At 34.2% G+C, this 19,555-nt stretch overlaps 1 protein-coding gene across 1 annotated transcript in view; it reads left to right on the top strand.

Moving 5' to 3' along the window:
• Positions 1 to 19,555, top strand: part of RapGAP1 (Rap GTPase activating protein 1) — a 627,781-nt gene that overhangs the window by 106,134 nt on the left and 502,092 nt on the right. The window contains exon 2 of the mRNA XM_089641478.1: positions 9,004 to 9,217. Coding sequence (XP_089497604.1) covers positions 9,147 to 9,217 — 71 coding nt within the window. The 5' untranslated portion in view covers positions 9,004 to 9,146. The remainder of the gene's footprint in view (positions 1 to 9,003; positions 9,218 to 19,555) is intronic.

Here is a 19,555-nt window from a genome sequence, read left to right as displayed (position 1 = left end):
AGAGGGTCTGCCACCAGGCGCTTGACGGTAAGTTACCATTGTATGGGATCCATCTAACCCTGCATAGTTGGATTGCGGACTTTCAAACCGTAGTTGGCGGCTGTTCTTCCTCTCCGCACCAAATGAACGCGGGGGTGCCAAAAGGATCTTCGTTGTCACCGACACTGTTTTTGTTGCACACCAGATCAGGTTGAATGTGCATCAACCAATTCATGGCTACGCTGACGACGGCACCGTTCACTAGGTTTTCTTTTTGACAAGCGCCCTTCCACTTATGACGTCTGAACCGCTCGAGAAGTTTTGAGACAGAAAGTTGATCACCACCTCGAGAAGGTTCATTTCGGGGGTAAGGCGAACCTGCTCGGCTTGGCGTCTCTTGCGTGTCTGATTTCAGTAAAGAGGGAGATCAATGACTTTCTGGTGCAAATTGATGGAAGCACCCTCCTCAATAAATACTCCATTGAGATGATTGGAGTAACTATGCTAGGATGCTGGATCCATAGGAGCCTGAATAAATCTTACTTCCGAAAAACTGGTCGTCTTGCATAGGGCTAGCAGATTCTTCAATAGAGAACAGCTATTAACCCTGCACAAATCTCAAGTAGTCCAACAATTGAATTTGGAAGCCACGTCTAGGCCGGAACCCCACAATACTTGATAAACTTACTTGACTCTGTGCAAAGGAGGGCGGTTCATCTGACTGATAATCCGTTGTCAAAAAACCGATTGCCATATCTGATGCACAGACGCAGTGTGGGCATGCTGAGTCTGTTATATAGTTATTTTAATAAGGCCTACTCTAAGGAGCTAGCAGCATTGATCCCCGATGCACCAGTGCACGAGCGTGAAACTTGACGGACATGAGCAGACTTCCGTTTACAGTTAATGTTAGCTTCATGAGAACGGGTCGTTTCTTCGACTCGTTTTTACTCGAACAAGCTACAGACATCTGTTTTTTCTCCTTCGTATAATCCGGGCCTCTTCAAGACTCGCATTAATAAATCCCTTCCTAGCGCCTACCTTAAACGCTGTCCAACCGGAAGGTGACATAGTTCCCCTGTTGCACAGATAGGGCCGCTAATGTGCGTGTGTGAAAAAATTAAAATTAAAAAATGACTATTACACAATTAAAATATTTTTTTGGTTTTATGTTCCGATGAACAACATCCCTTTGGGACATTCGCGGCTGCCCCGACGCGAGGCTATTTTGGTCGCCTATGGTCGCTACGCCACTGATCAACTCGGCTTCACCGGGAACCGGAATAATCAATGCGGATTTTTGATCCATTCAGTCGACTATCTTTTTTTGAACATAAAATAAAATAAATACGTATTGTTTGGTTTGACTCGGGATGAAAACTTCCTCCATTGGAACTGGAGTCAACCGCTCTAACAATTGAGCCAAATCCTGATTGGGTAGGAATGATATTAAATTCGTTTATTTACTGCTGTAATTTCATAGAAATTCGTATATTTTTATCCGCATGATTGCCACCAAAATTAATAGAATGCATTGTCAACGACAACGACTCTATCTGCCGAGTTTCAGCTCGATCAGATGTCGGAAAGTGGGTTAATTTCCACTTCCAAGATTTGCATTCTTTCATTCACGAAAACAAAATTGCATTTCTATATTGTTGTTTTAAAAAATTCGCGTTTTCCTGACGGTAAATTTCTCAACTTAATTGAATCGTGATGGAAATGCCAGTGGGAGATAAAAAATAGTTACGTTCACTTAAATAAATTCCGGATGGAAAAATGTTTGTAAATTTCAGTGTTACAAAGTGTATAATGCAGCTGCGAACTTTACAGAAACAGATTTTCTGCTTCATTTACCTCTGGGCTCTATGATACCGGCTTTGGAAAATAAATGGTAGTTCACAGGATAACTTTTCCAAGGATGCCTTCAAGGAACACTTTAACGAGTATTTATTTCCTCCTTGAAAAGAAGTCATTTCTATTTCTTGTCTCTTTTTTCGTGTTTGTTGATTTTACACTTCGGTGACACATGCCCTGATTTGTTCCTCGCGCATGGAACTCATTATTTTTTTAATAAATTAATAACCATGTTTGTAGTACATTAACACTATTGTTTGAGCACAGTGGTATATATTACGTGAACCATTGTGGCCGTGTGGCGTGCTTACGCATTGGCCCGCGGGTTCAGGTTCGGGCTCCGCTGAGCAGTTTGATGTCTTGTCCCGGGTTAAAGACCGACCATAGTTTGTGTAATGCCCCACAATCACTCATTATATTGTTACATGTATACACGACGGTGACGTAATAGGGTAAGCGGCGTTTCAAATATATTTACTTTGTCACTGAACTCTTGCAGAAAAAAAAATCACCCGGGCATTATGATAAGAAATGAGGATGATAAATACATTATTGTATTAATTCCTTATTTGCAGGACAGAAATAGGTTCATAATACGATACGCGAAGATATGTATTTTTTCTGGTTTATGCAGCGATCACCCTATTACATTACAATACTGTTTTGTCCCAGCTCCGGACACACTGTTCTAGTGTTAACAGTAGTTTGGAGGACAGTACAATGAACCAAGACACTGTCCCAGAGATAGACGGGCATCTCCGCAGGACAGTGGAAACGCGTTTTGACTAAGTTTTGAGATGCTGCGTACTCAGGATTCAATTTCCCAAGATTTGCAGGTCTACCGCTCTGGCGCCACTATTAGTGTCTCACAAGTATGTTCAATCCATAGCTTCAAGATATATTTTATAAAACATGGTAATTTGTAAAATTTTCAAATATTTTCATATCTATAGGATCCCCATTTTCCTTCAAACCTCAGCAATCCATATCCCACAAACATAATAATAATAATAATTCTTTATTCCAGGATGTGGGGAGGTGAGTGCAATCCCACACATCCCATGATAACTGTTTCTGTTAGGTACCTATTCCAATTTCGTCATCTCGACCCATACAATCAATATTCTATAGCTCAAGGAAATCGAAAATTCCTGTAACAATAAAATACTTTTTCCTTATTCTTGTAACCTAATTTTCTTGTTAGTCTAGCTTATCCAGCTAATCCATAGCTTCTAGTTATATTATGAAAACTCTTTCTGTTATTTCAATTCTATCTCAACCTATGTACAAATGGAACTATGATTGCTCTTAGGTTTAGCTTATAGAAAGCAAAATATAACTAGATTTTTCTCTATGACATTATTCAATATCGAAAATAATTACAAATAATTACAAAATGGAGCTCATTTTGTAATTTCCCTTGTTTCTCTGAGTTTTTACTTATCCGTGGATTTTAGATTTTATGCTTCTAGAATTTCGGTCTGTGGATTTTGATTGTCATGCATACGAATCCGCCTAGTCAGTGTGTTGTGTTACACTCTTATTTATGTATCAATAAATAATTACAAATACGGTTTAAAAGCACAAACAAGTGTTAGATTGCATGGCGTATTAAACAAACTGAAACTTTATCTAAATTCGAATCAGATTCATGAAAGCGCTATAGCCCCCTTTTTGGAATTCCACCATGCCTCGAGAGAGGGTTCGTTTTTAATAATTCAAAGGCTCGTAGCAATATGGACTTAATAGAGCTTATTTTTCCGATACTGGAATACGTAAGCATTAAAGTAAGTGATTGAATGTTAGTTGAAACCTTTTACAGTAAGTCGAAGCAGCCCTATAGAGTGATATTTTCATATCCGGGAAAGTACATTTGTAGCTGGAAGGTAGATTAAAAAAGGAGAGATACGAGTATATAATAAAAAAGATCTAAAAGGAAGCATTTGCTCGAGTCAGAGCTATAGTAGAACGCTTTGCGGCTGCGCAGGTACTAAAACTGCAATTAAGGGGTTGGGTAAAGAATTATTACATTGTAAGGTCGAAAAGCTCAATAAATAACATTTATTTCACGACTGCCTGTAAATTACGATCGCCATGAAAGAGTGGTAAGATTCTAAAAGTTTAATTATTAATACGTTTTGTAAATTTTACAAACACATATGAAAAAATTGCGCTTCGTTCCAGAGTTGGAAGATACTTTCAATGTTGTCATTCAGTATCGAAATGTGTTGCATTATTTTAATAATATTATATTTAGTAAACTAGCTGAAGCACCCAGCGTTGCTCTATTTTTACCATATTTTGCTGTAAAGGGGTGGGAAAAGGGGATGGTGGTAATTTTTTGAAATCTTATGTGGACAGTGACCTATTTTTAAGGTCAAGTGTGCAAAATTTCATCATTTCGAAATAAAAACTATGTATATATAAGGTGATTAGAGATGTACGTAAGAGACAATTAAATTTCTACGCATACGCTGAACTCGATGGACAGTATTCTTCAATACTACATTTAAATGTTAAAGAAGCTAAAAGGTAAGTTTTTAGATTCTCACGGCCAAAAGCATTTTTGTTGTTTGTTTTTGGGGTGTTATGCCGTGTTGCGCTAACTCCTTCTTTAGCCGACGTTTCGGACAGCGTTGCAGTGTCCATCATCAGGGCAGATCCGGTAGATCCGAAGATGTGTCGGATGAAACGTCGGCTAAAGAAGGAGTTAGCGCAACACGGCATAACACCCCAAAAACAAACAACAAAAAAAGAAGCTAAAAGTCTTTTTTTTGTTGGTTGTGTCTTAATGTTGTTGAGTGCTAATGTTAATAAAATTTTATGGCTAAATATTTTTTTTTTAAATGCCTCAGTCATACTTGATTATTATTAGCTGTGGTAAATCTGCAAATAATTTTATTCGAGGGTGTGTAAATTATTTATCAAAACATCAACTTTGGTATTTGCATAAGCTATTACAGTGAAATTCCGAGAAGGAAATTACTTTCTAAGTTTTCCAATTATTCACCGAAACCGCAGATATTATTTGTTTTAATTCTGAAACATTGTAATTTGAAGAATTTGAGATGAATTGCCTTTAGAATTGAACCATCCATTTGGCGAAAGCTTTCAGATTTGTTTCTTTGATTTATATTCCAGGTAATATTACTTCCCTTTCAATTGTGTTGATACGCAACGAACGTTGTGATTACCTGTTTTGATACAAATATTAACTTGTGACTTTGAAAATTTAACTTTGTTCTGTTTGATATTTTGAAAAGTTACTTATTATTATTTCTGAGGTTAGTACTAAAATGTGCTACTAAATAATCAATTTCATTTCGGGTGAACGTGAACCAATACAACAAAATACATCGTTATTAGGAATTCGATTCCTTGAAGACTTCCAATCCACAGCTTCCGAAAAATGTTCATGGACATCAGACTGAGGTTTATAGATGAGCTATATAAAGCTATTTTTTTGTGAAATTCAATTAACTATGTAATTACAACACACCTTTAAAAAGTGACATAGAGTCACTAAAAGTGATGCAACAAAAACTAGGTTTAATAGTTACCTATGTAACCTATTTAAACTAGTTTTTGCTTCATCACTTTTCATAACTTTATATCACGTTTCGAAGCTGTGTTGAATTGTCATTTTGATGACATACCCGGTCATCGATTTTATCTATGAGAAAACTTAAATCTCTTCACATCATTCGTATTCCTATCAAAAACGGGTCTGCAGGCCTTTAGCGAATGAATTGATAGGTTTCCTAATAAAAGATCAGTAAAACACGAATGTGTTATGGCGATGTCGGAAAACGTGTTCATAAAAATTCTAATATTTTCGCATTTCGTCATTATGAATTAACCAGGACAAACGCAGGTGCATGAACACGTGTTCGGATATATCATGAATGTACTAAAAGTTTATGAGGAAACGAATTTAACAGGATTTTCATAAATCAGCAATACTCATTTTTCTCCGTGTAGATTATAAATTGTTGTTATTGTTTGTACTATGATGTAAGTTACAAACTTGAAAGGTGACAAGGTAAAGACGCGGAACACAGCAGTCATACACTTTTATTGCACATTCACTATTATGATGTCTCATTCATACTCGGTTGTCTCTTTCATACAGTTAGAGTAATAAATTAGACACACGTTCCATTGACCATTACACACACTTGTAAAATAATTCTTACCTACCTACCCTAGAAAAAATTAACCTTATAATATTAGTTTTTGTTCTATCTTATTTATTTTTCGTAGTCTCAATAAAAGATTACAGCTGTACCTACACTAATAAATTAAATAGATTACAATCTTAAAACTGCCTTATTTTTTCAACGAATATTAAAAATATAAAGTTATTTAAATATGTATAATAATATTCAAATTCCTATGTTCAGACGAAAGCGTTATTTCTTGGAACAGCCAAAAGGAGATTCTTTGTTTGATATAAACAATGGCGCATTGTCGTCAACATTGGTAAGACTGATAAAGTATACACGATCCATCATATTGAATGGTCAATACCGTCAATATTGAATTGAAAATTTCATATTTTCTTACTATGTAAAAGAGCCGCACGCATAGACATATGAATATTAGTAGACCTGCCCTAAGTGATTAAAAGCGTATTATCCCCACTCCCCATACCGGTTCCATTGGAGCCGGCTGTGCTCGCGTATGGCCTCAAGTGAAATTTGAAAACGTGACGTCATCATTCTTGTGCGAACTATGGTCGAGGCATCATCGGTCCATTTTACGAAATAACACGGCAAAATGTTGACTTGTACTATGAAAACTTGTAAAAATAGATTTGAAAAAGAGAATAAACCCAATTGTCGTATTACATTCCATATATAAGCATTATTTTACTTTATTTTAAGCATATTCACATCGTATAATATAGATCAGTTTTAGAAACATATACTATCACATCGAGAAACGTCTGGACGCGAAACACAAAGCTGGTTGGTTGCTGGGAAGTAAATTATGAACATTTATAAAAGTGTCTTAACTAAATACTTAAACGAAATATTCGACTCTGAAAATAGAACCGAATTTTTTTGCCGAATTTGGACTTCGCAAATTTGTTCATAACGTGGCGAGTAATTTGCGCTCCCATGTAAAAATGTCTATTCATTCAAAAGCAGATTTTACTTTTAAGAAGTAAATGGTGATATTATAATGCGAGATGCCTATTTACTGTCAGATTGATTTATTGACGAATCACAGTCAGCCTTACTCCCTTCGTTCTTCAACAGTTGATTTTACCCCTCGCCATTATCTTCTCGTCTATTAATTCTTATGTCTGTGGCCGCACGAGTCCAACATGACAATTCTAGCGAACTCGTGTAATATGCCTGATGTTTTCATCAAATAATATTATGTGGGTCACTCTGAGATGGGTAATTTAATATCATATTACTAGCTGACGTGTACCCGGCGTTGGTGGGGGTTATTCTTATATAATAGGACATAGACATATACCAATGCGAACTTTTCTGTAGTCTGTAGATGTATTTCGTAAGGTTTAGCTAGCCTTAGCAATTAAGCGCCCGAAAATATATTTTTTCAACTTGATTACAAAACATCGACTTTTCTCTCACTTTGTATATTTATAATATGTATGTATTATATACATAAACCTTCCGGAAGAAATTCTCTAAATGATAAGGAAAATCCTATCAAAATCCGTTGCATAGTTTAGAAGAACTAAGCGCACAAACAGACATACTATTTAAAAATTAGCTTCAGTTGACAAAGTCGGTATGATAATCATAATGCACAAGCTATATGTTTGGCTTAACAGGACCTTAAAGTATCACTATGTTTCTAAATTTAAAAAAGGATCTTGAAATCGAAAAAAATGAGCATTTTAACAATAATAATAATGTTTTTAAAAATGATTTTTTTTTACTTAGGTCAACCCTTCCTAAGAGTTTTCAGGAAGAATAGACAAGGTTTAAATCAATTTTTATTATTTTTCATTTTGTATTTGAAAGGAAATGTACACTTCACACTGTTCACAGTTCACATTAATGTTGTATGAATTTTCTTCGAATTTGTCCATGAAAACCAATAGACACAAAGCTAAACTTGTTTGAAAAGAATATCACCTACTTACATAATTAAATCTTCATAAATACTGATTTCGGTTAAGCGTATTTTCTGCGTAACTCGCTTCAAAAACTACTTGCACTTAATTTTTCATTAAACTTTTATTAATAGTCAATTACAATTAGCGAGCTTCGTGTATTTCTTGATTTAAAAATTTTCTCTTCATCTCTTCACACACTTACTTACTATATAGTATTATTATGTACTCTCATACCTACACATTTTTCATCCCAGATTTGCTTTGAATTTAAGGGTCATTTTCAAAATTGAAGAATTCAGACAAGTGATAAAGTATATCCCTATTATATATATATATATTTTTTTATAGTTAATACCTCACAAGAGTCCCAACTGCTCCCGTCTGGAGCCAGTGAGACTATGGCATCCCCAATTGGGGGATGTTGTGAGGCTGAAGGTAAGTGGGGAAGGGAAAGAGGAAGGTGGGGAAGTACCTGGCTATTCAGATCTAGTCACTAAACACGGCTAAAGCCATTTGGAGCAACGTTTCAATTATGAATGGTGGTCTTACACCAGGGCGATACTGGTAGTATCTTCCACTCTGGAAGATACTACCAGTATCGCCCTACAACAGAAAATTATTTAATTGTCATTTTCAAAATTGATTTTTTACGTTTCTGCGCTAGTTCATTCGTAAGATCGGAGCATTCAGAATTAATTTAATTGACGTGTTTCGTAGAAAATTAACAATTTAATATTTTTTACTTTTTAAAATTTGCTTACAAAGTGCTTTCATTATAAAAAGCTGCGATCGGTTGGAATAATATAATAATAACCAATGTTAATAATAACATAAGTATTTTAGAAGTAAGTTTTAAGTGCACTTATTTTCGATTATCCACGCTTTGGCAGCAAAATTATGGAATCAACAAACACCCGCTTGGAATAAAATTAGTGTTGGTTTTTTGCCCATACGCTTATGGGCAAATTCTTTCGTGTGTTGTTCTTCGCTTGAGTCAAACAATCAAATAATCTTTCACAGTCTCCGATTATTGTTTTAATCTATAGCTCAATCTCGTTTGCCCGCAGGTTCTACAGATATCTGAACTTTGTCAGTTCACAACTTCGCGTCTTCAGTCTGTACAGAACAGAAAAATGTGAAGTCAGTGTTGTGTTGTTTTTTTTTATAGAAGTTTATTTAAAAGTTTTATCACCTCAAAGCAGAGCTTACAATGCTTAAGATTCAGATGCTGGAGCAGCTAGTCATGAATGAGAATCAGGAAGGGGAAGCAGATGATGAAGGGTAAGTTGAAACAACTTTTCAACACTTTCAACCGATTAATTTAACCGATTAAGGGCCAATCACAATCGGACCAAATCATATGTAATTTTGGTAAATTTACTGAATGTAGGGACACGGTAATTACGCACTTTTAATGAAAAAAAAACACTTTTTGTCAGTTAGATTGTTTATTGTTTCTTTACATTGTATCTTTTTACATTAGAATTTTTAACCTCTCTAGGACAAGCCTGTCTTGATGTTAATAATTTTACTAAATACTAAAAATAACACAAAGATTATATATTTAGAGAACAATATTGTTAAATTAACGTTTCTACGAATCAGGTACCTACATGGTACTTATTTGATTGCAAAAAAAATAATAAAATATTATTTTTTTTAAAGAGAAGAAAAAAAAAATTACATTGTAAAAGGAAAAGGATGAGAAAATATACATTTACGATATATTATGCCATAATTTAAAAGAATGAATAGAAAGAATAAGTTTTAAAGTTTCCAGAAATGTAATATATTGCATCTTAATGGTTTTTTTGTAAATGTCTTTTCTTCACGCTATGCTTTGACATATTAACTTTTAAAACGTTTTTTTTTATTAGTTTTAATTAATATAATTTTTTTTATTAAAACAAAACTAACAACATAATAAATAATTTTAGAATCATAGGTTTATATCTTGGTTTAAATAAGAGAAAAAAATCCAACCTTAAAACTTTGACATTAATAACAATGGACGTCATTCGATTTTATTTTTTTAACTAGATACCATAAAATACATTATTTCCTTTTCCAGAAAACCGAAATAGTTACTTCTCTTTATCATCGAACTACTCAAGTGTTTTAAAAATAAAATATGCGTAATAAGTGTACCCCCCTTTGATGTATATTTACCGTAATTTAAATGGTAACAAAAGCTCCTGGCAGATTCGTAGTTTATCTAGATTTAGAGTGGAAAACATTTAAGATTTTCTGATAAATTTATTTTCTCTTACATCGAGCAAACTCTATTGAAAATGCTGGTGAATTGTAAATCACTAATCTTTTCCATTATGTTAATAACGCACAAGAGTCCCAACTGCTCCCATCGAACATGTATTATACTGAGCATCCGCTTAGTTTTTGAATTTACAAACGGTGTCCGGAAACTAGTCCTATAGGCGGAGAAACTGGTGAATCTACATCACACCTGGAGTCGATTATTTAATGTTAATGTAAGGATTTTGAGCTATCGTTTTCGATTAAATCGAGTCTTATGATTTAGGTTATTTTTTGGGTTAAACTTGAAAAAAAAACCTTTAAACTATTTATTAGCTTTCTTTAAAAATGCGTCGAAGCGTGACTCAGCTCCAAAAGTTTTTTTAACCCTTTAGTTGCCGAAAAAAAAATTAAAAAACTTCTTTGAGTTCTCTATATGATGTAGTTTCCCGCTTATGCCACTGGTTTCCGGACACCATGTGCTGTGTTTAACTTTCTAATTCAAATGTCTTTTTCGATATATTGTACTGTAAATGTATGAAATTTAAATGTATTCCAGTTAAAAGCGGGACTGCAGGCGTTTATCGAAAGAATTGTCAAATTTCCTAAAATACTATCAGTGAAACACGATTGTGTTATGAGGATGTCGAAACACGTGTTCTTAAAAATTATAATATTTACGCATGTCGTCGTTATACTTATTAGGATAACCGCATCTGTAAGAACATGTGTTCCGATAAATTATAATTTTTACTGATATTTTGTTGGGGAATGACGTGCCATCACATTTTAAACAGGATTTTAATAAGCTGTAGGTATCTGCTCATTTTTTTGTATGTCTTAACGTACGTAATTTAATTGATAGAAAGCTACACAAATACCTTTGTAAAACTAATTAAATTAGGTTTTCCTTAAACAATCATAAATAAATCAATGTTTTTCATCAGGGAGCCGCCACGAAGTTGGATAACGTACATGAATGACGTGTATATTCTGCCATTTAGGTAGATATAAAATTTTGTAATCAATAATATTACACAGGTGGTGGTAAATACGTTCTCTTCTTACGAATATTTTCTATTTTCCTTCAATGGTGTGGGTTATATTACAGATTGATGTGACTGTTTATTCGTGATCCTACTATAGTTGCTAGATTTTAAAAATTATTTCTGAATTTTCATCTTTAAACTTGAAAATCAGGAAAAGAGTGTTGATGCTCTGGCGATGCTGGGTAGTAATATGAATAGTTGATATCGTGAACTATGAAACAATCACTTCTCGCCAGTGGTATTAACTATACAACTTTTCAACAGTAGAATCAACAATTTTTGAATAAAATAAATCTGTGTTCCGAAATTTCAAACACGCATACCGATTTTTTCCGTTGAAAATTAGCCTAAATTTCTCGGTAAAATGAAATCCATCACAAACACGAAGAGTCAGATTGGGCCGATAGCAAACTGTCTGTAAAGGTCATATAACTTTTCCAATCTGAGACATGGCTAATAGATAGAGCTCCGTCACTTCTCGGAAGGCTTCAGTTTGCTTTGCACGCCTTTACCTTCAGTTGTTCACGTGAGGCAAGTTCACACGGTTCAAATACCTGCCATTTTTCAAGTCGCTACTATAAATACCCCCACAAGGGAAGCTTTAACGCGCTTCTCAGTTTCAGGTTTATTACCGTGATTTATGGATAACGATTTGCTTCTGTAAAAAAGATTAAACTCTTCCTAAAAAGTTGGTGATGAATTATTGAGATAAACTGAGGAATAAAAGTTAGCGGAAGTAATGTAGGTATTCGAACTTCTAATATTTAGGTACCTACCGTGCCCAAAAAGCCGCATACAAAATAATAATAATAATAATTGGATGACTTGTATAGCACCGTTTTTGTGCAAAATCACCTCAAGGGCGCTGTACAAATTTATAATACATTTCTACAGTGATCTATGTTATTACTAACTATTTATGGAGATAATATACAGTACAATACTTACCTGGTAGGTCACTTGAGATTAACACTTAAAAAAATTAACTAATTGTATATTAGCGAAATTTAGATACAGGATTTAGGACATAATTGGAAAATTGAATATAACTGGACTTTCTCTCAGGAATGGTATTGTACTTTATTTAAAAATTGCTATTTTACTTAGTTTAAACGAGGTTTAACGAAAATATAGCAAAAGTTGGTTTTCATAATTTTTTATGTTGCGGGTTGTGAAATAGTAAACATTTTATGGGGTGATGTGCAGGAAATCCAAATTTGTTCCAAAGTGAAAAACGAAAATATCGAATACCACAATTATCCAGGTAATACGGGTTATTTTCAAAATAAAAAATTCAGTTTTCAACTTTAATATTTATTTATGATCGAAATTCATCTCTTCAGAAAGCCAAACTTTTTGAAGGGATGAGTTTCGAGTTTCGTTTTGAATGTATTTTATCCGTCTTAGTTCACGTGGTAGTCTATTTCAAACTTTAGGGTCGATAGCGTCTTCTCCGAATCTGGACTTCGTTTTGGTTCCTTTATCCTTTGTGATAGCTGACGAAGTTGCTGATTTAATGGTTGTCGTTATAAATCAGTGTTTAGGAATGCATACTTTAGATAAGTAAGACGAAGCCATTCCGTTATTTGCTTTGAAGAGCATCCAGAAAAGCTTTAAGGGTACACGTATCATACTTTTACCCTTAAACTGCCTCCCTAAGCACGAGTTATACTCAATTAGGAAGGTATTAATTACATTAACAGCTTAGAACTTGTTATTTTTTTGCATTGCTTATATGTCTTGCATTTTCGTTTTATAGCATTTTTTTCTTTTTATATAAACTAATCGTTGAATTTTTAACTAGGTGTCTAAAATGTACCGTTTTTCATCTTCTTTTAGTCACTATACACTTTATTAATTCTTCTCCAATAATATTAATCTAAATTTAACATTTCCTAAATCTGTCAATACCATGGCAATTAAATATTTTACTGTACATTCCTGTCACTTCCCTTGAACAGGTCACACCTAGTGAGGAAGGTAATGTAAAGCATACAATTAAATTATATGGATAATTATTACTTATGGTAACTTCTAAAAATAATGTTTATCTCTTTTTTTGTATGAAAATGTAAGAATTATATTTCAATAATAATAATAATAATTTTATTCCAGAATGTGGAGAGGTTAGTGCAATCCCACACGTCCCATATAGATATAGGTACATTTTTTGTATAATAGATATAATAAATTAACAAATGAGGACAACTATGCAGGGTGTGTGTGGTCTTGAGTGCACTTGGGCCCGGCGCTCACTCAGGAAGACGCGCTTGGTGCTGGTAGGCTGCGGTCACCAACGTTTTGGCGGAGGCCATTAGCCGCATCCTGGCTCCAGTGACCCGGTGTCTCATCAGGCCGGCATATCCATTCAGTCCTAGTTCCGTGAACATGGTCGACGTGCTGCTGTATCTTCGGTATCCAAATATTATTCTACAGGCGTCATTATATTGAATTCGGAGTCGTTCCATCGAGCAAGTTCGGTAGAGACACCATTTCTCACACGTATACAGGCCAGTACAATAAACGACTACAACTCAATAAACACCGATTTATCGGCATTGAAAAAAAAAGTTACTATCTACACGTTCATAGTTGGCGCTAATTTAATTATTTCACTTAAATACACTTTTTTGAAAGTTATGCTTTAATTTTTTATCTAGTCAAATTCAATTTCTTTTTAATCCAAAATTCTGCTGCATCCAGTACAAATGTCATTTGTTTGCGCCCGTACGTACTCAATATGAATAGACAGTTTGTCCGTTTACAAACTCAATTCTTTCAAGAAAGGCATATAAATTCAATATTGTGTCGGTGATTCAATCAAATAGTGTATTTGTATGCCTTTCTTGAAATAATTGGGTTTTTATAGGGACAAAACTTCATATTCATATTGCGTATATACGGGCGCAAACAAATAATTCGTCCTAATATTTTAAAGCATAACTTTTCAGAAACGTGTATTTAAGTGAAATAATTAAATTAGCGCCATCTACGAAAGAGCAGATTATGAATTCCTGAATTATTTCAGACTTAAGAGTAAATTTAAGCCAACTGGTCCCCTGGCTTCAAGCAACAACGCCTACCAAAGTACAGCTGGGGGATTTCTTGTAAAGTATAACAAAAACTATACAAATAAAAAATCATCCTGGTACATTACCAACTACTTTTTCCTTATGGGAATTGAAAAAAGTTTTGAAATAGAAGTAAGATTAAGGACGGGTTGTTTCGGAGAATTTGAACGTTCATATTACATCAAATTTCAAAGTTCATTTTCAAGTTCTGTGAAAGATTTTTTAAAGTTCTGTTTTTATTTACAGAGTGGAAGATACTACCAGTATCGCCCTGGTGTAAGACCACCATTCAGAATTGAAACGTTGCTCCAAATGGCTTTAGCCGTGTTTAGTGACTAGATCTGAATAGCCAGGTACTTCTCCACCTTCCTCTTTCCCTTCCCCACTTACCTTTAGCCTCATAACATCCCCCAATTGGGGATGCCATAGTCTCACTGGCTCCAGACGGGAGCAGTTGGGACTCTTGTGAGGTATTCACTATAAAAAAAAAAAATTTCAGTTCTGGCAAGCAACTAGCCTATAATGATATAATAACAGAACTTGAATAGGACTTTCACAGAACCCGAAAATGAACGTTGAAATTTGATGAATTGTTCAAATTCTCCGAAACAACCCCTCCTAAGTATGTAAATGAAATTATCGGATCAAAACCGAGCGCATATTAGTTTTAGATGATTTATCTTTGGACCTTTATCATTCAGCGTCCTTGAGGTGATTTCTCACGAAAGGGTGCTATATAAATTAGCTAAATATTATTCAACCATATTCAATGCCTACTGGAGGGGTCCCACCTCTTTCCCTACGACGGGATGTGGAAACTGATTATTTACCTCCTTCGTCGTACAACTAATATCGTAGACTCTAATTTTTTAATAAAACGAAGCGAATCCATACACTCCATTGTACCTGCATACAGCGTATGTTAGTACTTAGTATGTTAGTATAGATATGTACACTTAATTACCAATATCAGTACATAAATAAATAAAACAATTAACTCTTTACTGGCCAAGATGCCAAAAAAACGTCTGTAACCAAGTGGGTCTTCCGACAACCCCATGCATTTTTCTGTCTTATAGGCTTTTAAACTATAGAAATCCCAAATATTCAGTCAATTATTAATGGTAACTTATGTATTTGCGCAGAAATAAGTAAAATACTAAAATGATTCGTAAAGTATTTAAGCTAATATAAGGAGGATAGTAATTTTGGGTACTACTCACTCCCCCACTTGTCTGCGGGATAGTTAAGAAGATAGCTGGGGCAGTTTCCCTCCCTAAAACAGGGTAGCGAAAAATCAAACGCTTTCCCCACCGAGAGTTTTATGGAGAAATCTGAATTGAAGAAGAGGAGAGAAATGCCAAACTCAAATTCAAAGCTCAATTGAATAGGATACATATACAAAATAAATAATATTATTTGTAATTCTCAAGATTGATGTACGTGCTTACTGTTTGACGTGCATGATTGTATTATTTTAATTCACGGCAAAAATGCAAAAACGACATGAATGAATCTCACGAACAAAGGATTCAATTATGATGCTACATAAATATTGTATTAAAATGGTTTTGCTTACTGAGTAAATACCACCAATACACATTAGTTTTTGTTAGCAAGTAGACGCTCACAACTCCCAATATTCCTTTGTGAACAATCACTCCTAATATATCTCAATAGAAATCATAACAAAAGGCATTTTGTATGGCTTGAAATATATTATAATAATTAATTGACAACATGATTCAATCTGACCTCTCTGGGAAAAAAATGAATCTACTTGAGATTTATGTAAGATAAATACAATCAAATTCTCTTGAAATGTTATTTTGGCTCGAGGGTCAATGTAGCCTGCATAATTTTTGAACGAGGATTGAAATGACTAAGGACATCTCTCAACTAAATTAATTAAGGCCCGTCGAAAAATCGACTGTTTATTGAAGGTGTAGTTTCTGTCCGTTACTTTCCGTCATCTTTGGTCAGTTAACGATATTTGCGAGCACGGTCAGAATATGATTCCGACAGTCGGTATACAAAAGCCACTGCTTTTGGGGCGGCCTCTAATGTATCGGCTTTTTGTTCGTTATGAAAAATAACTTATTTATGAATGGAGGTGAACTAACGAAGCTCTTAGAATTGAAGAAAATCATATACACGATTCATAAACTTAATAATTTCATCTAAGACGCGATTAATCGATTTCGTTCCAGCTTGGTGAAAAAAAAGTTTTAGTTATGACTAAAGACTTCATTAACTAATTAATTTCTTTTTAGTGTCAAAAAGTACATGTGGACTGCCAATTTATATTAGAGTTATTATTTCAATTGGAAATTGACGATTTATTAGTATTTTTAAATTTTACGTGGCCATTTGACGTTTAGAAATGTCAATTAATAGACAGATGCGCCAGTGTTGCCAGCGTAGGTATATAGATTTCTTATTTATTGCATTATCAATATCGGTCTGGCTATCAACAGCGCGACCGTGCTCGGGAAATCGGTATAAAATCATCGGTAGTTACGCCTCGATCCGATAGTGTAAAGTTATCGATTTCACTGTGCTCGAGATGTCTTATTAATAGTTCAGTGCAGTTTCCCCATAATAAATTAAGAAGAGGCCTCTTCTGGTCATGTGGGGTATCTTAAAGTGCTTCGTCACATAGATACACGAAGTAATACACCGTTTTGTCGTTGGTGAAGCCAGAGTGTGGAGAGCTGATACGCTTTAGAACTGGTCCATTGAACCGATCAAACAATGTGTACAAAATCACTGAGCTTCGAGTGCCTCTTGAACATTTCTTTAGTATTTTTATCTTAACCATCTCTGAGACCTGTTGTTTAACAACGTCACTTTCAAGACTTCAATTCACCGCAACTCTTTGAAAACGAAACGTGACATTTTTAATTTTGGGGAATTTGCGATTCGTGCATTTTATCTGTGATGTACGCATTATGCGGTTGCTTTCTATTACAAAAACATAAAAATCAGATAATGTCATTTACAAAAACTGATTTTTTAATAACAATAATTTGATAATTTCTATAGCGCTGTTTTTGTGAAAAATCACCTCAAGGGCGCTGAAAGTAATTACAAAAAAAAAATTAATAACGGGGAGGCGGGTATAGATACCATCGCACGGGAACCATTTCATGGATATCCAACACCTCTGCTATAGGTCAAGCCAAGTGATTCGCTACGTTTAGTGACTTAGCAGGGTTCATCATGGGGTGAGGATTGTCTACGTCTTGGCGGCGGGTGCATCTGCCCACCTAATCTGTGGCGGGCCGGATTTAGAGAGACTGGTTGTGGAGATCTTTTTACCTATCCAGCAGGACTCTGTCGACCCATCGCCTTGTACCACAGTGAGAGGGATGAGTTCAAAGTCCGTCATTCCTGGACACACTGAAACTCAGACTCCTGCCCACCCCTCATACCTGTTTCCTTCCCAGATCTTCCCCTCCTCCTTTCCTTAAAAAAACCTCCACACGGCATCCCCCAAGATGACTTATTAAATTAAATCAAATTATTTTACTCAGGGCTGCGTGGATCTATTTTTTTTAAAAGATGAAAATCTGTGGTTTTTCAAAACCTGTGTGAAATTGCCTTCATGTAGTTGTTGTCTCTATTTTGACAACAAAAGTTACATTTTTAGTAATTAAACAACTACTTCAAAAAGATTATAATAGTTTCTCAGATTTCTATGTATTGTGTGCATCTTAGTCTACCTCCTAAATTTTAAAGTAGATAAATATAGTAACTTTAAATACAGAACTCACTTGTAAGACTATGGTTGCTCCACATTTAGATTTCTGCTCTACGATATTCTATTTGGCCTATCAAGGAAACATTAACTATATAGAAAATATTTAAAACTGAGCACGAGATGTAAGAGTATACTAAATATAGGCAAATATAAAAAAAATAATCAAATGAGAGAAGAGCTATAAAAAATTGGATTCGAATTAAAAAGAGATTGCTGTACTCGTATAATGTGTTAATTTTTATGCACAAACATTATGAAATTATGAAAAAAAGTATTAAATAAAAATATATATAATTATGAAACCAGTAATAAAAAAAACAGAGTCACAGAAAGAAATAAAAAAATTATGATGAAATGCCTGAAAGTCTGAAGAAAGAATGTATTTTAAAATAGTTGTTAAACTTACTGCTAAAATATAATTTTATAAATAACGAAATGTAACCATGTATGTATTACTTTACACACAAACATGTTAAGTAAACTAGCTCAATAAACAATATATATATATATTAGAGATACCGCTAGGTTGAAATATATGTGAACTGTTAATTTTTTGGTCTCCTTAGTTTGATGAACTTTGCAAATATATCCCTACCTCTACAGCTCTTGTAAAGAATCTCAAAAAATAATAAACGGAAATTCATCCCCTCCTCACCAGTGAACTGTACATTGATTATCATATACATCAGTAATAATTGCACTAATATAATATTGTTAATATTCCATGATATTTTTTTAGTTCCTTACTGTACGAAATAGTTTTACTCTCAATGGGTTGAATTTAAACAGTATTTAACTCTCAATGTTGAGTGTCCTATCAATGACCTATTTGCAGACTTTGTGCATAATTGGTAAACCTTAAAATTGTACTTCTTACCAGTATTTCTTACCTTCTAAGTCACAATATTTCTAAAATTAAGAATTTCATCAGCAGAATTTATCTACAAAAATAACATTGAAATTTAACAATTATTGGGGGTCATCACAGAAAATTATGTATATTTTTTAATTACCCTGTTATTTATTTGCATTTTTTTACTTCACTCATTTAATTTTTGTAGAACCTTGCTGTTTTGTTATAAATAAGTTTTTTTCTTCCATGTTTGTATTCTCACTCTTATTTCTATTCTATAATTTGTACGGTTACGGGTATCCTTTTTCTGTTCCATGTAATGTAACTGTCATTTGTCATAGTTCTCATGAGCCATGCCGACGCGACGGGGTTTGTACCGGTCACAAAATGCTTACGAGTTACGTTGGAACGAGTTGTTAGGTAAAACTGTGTCATTTTCAGTATTACAAGATGATGTATTATCATAAAAACTAATAAAAAATACCGAAGCTGCTGACAAAAATGCACTGTAATTTGTATAAATTGCTCCAGATTGATGAACGCCACAGAAACTCGAGATTATACAAATATAATATTATATTAGGTGACAAGGATTCTGTTGCGGGCATCTGTTCACCAGACGATGAGATG

This window comes from Hesperophylax consimilis, chromosome 1 (genome assembly GCF_061612785.1).
Source record: "Hesperophylax consimilis isolate HC1 chromosome 1, BYU_Hcon_1.0, whole genome shotgun sequence".
Classification (NCBI taxonomy): domain Eukaryota; kingdom Metazoa; phylum Arthropoda; class Insecta; order Trichoptera; family Limnephilidae; genus Hesperophylax; species Hesperophylax consimilis.
The sequence above is the reverse complement of the archived record's forward strand: the minus strand, read 5'-3'. Positions and strand labels throughout refer to the sequence as shown.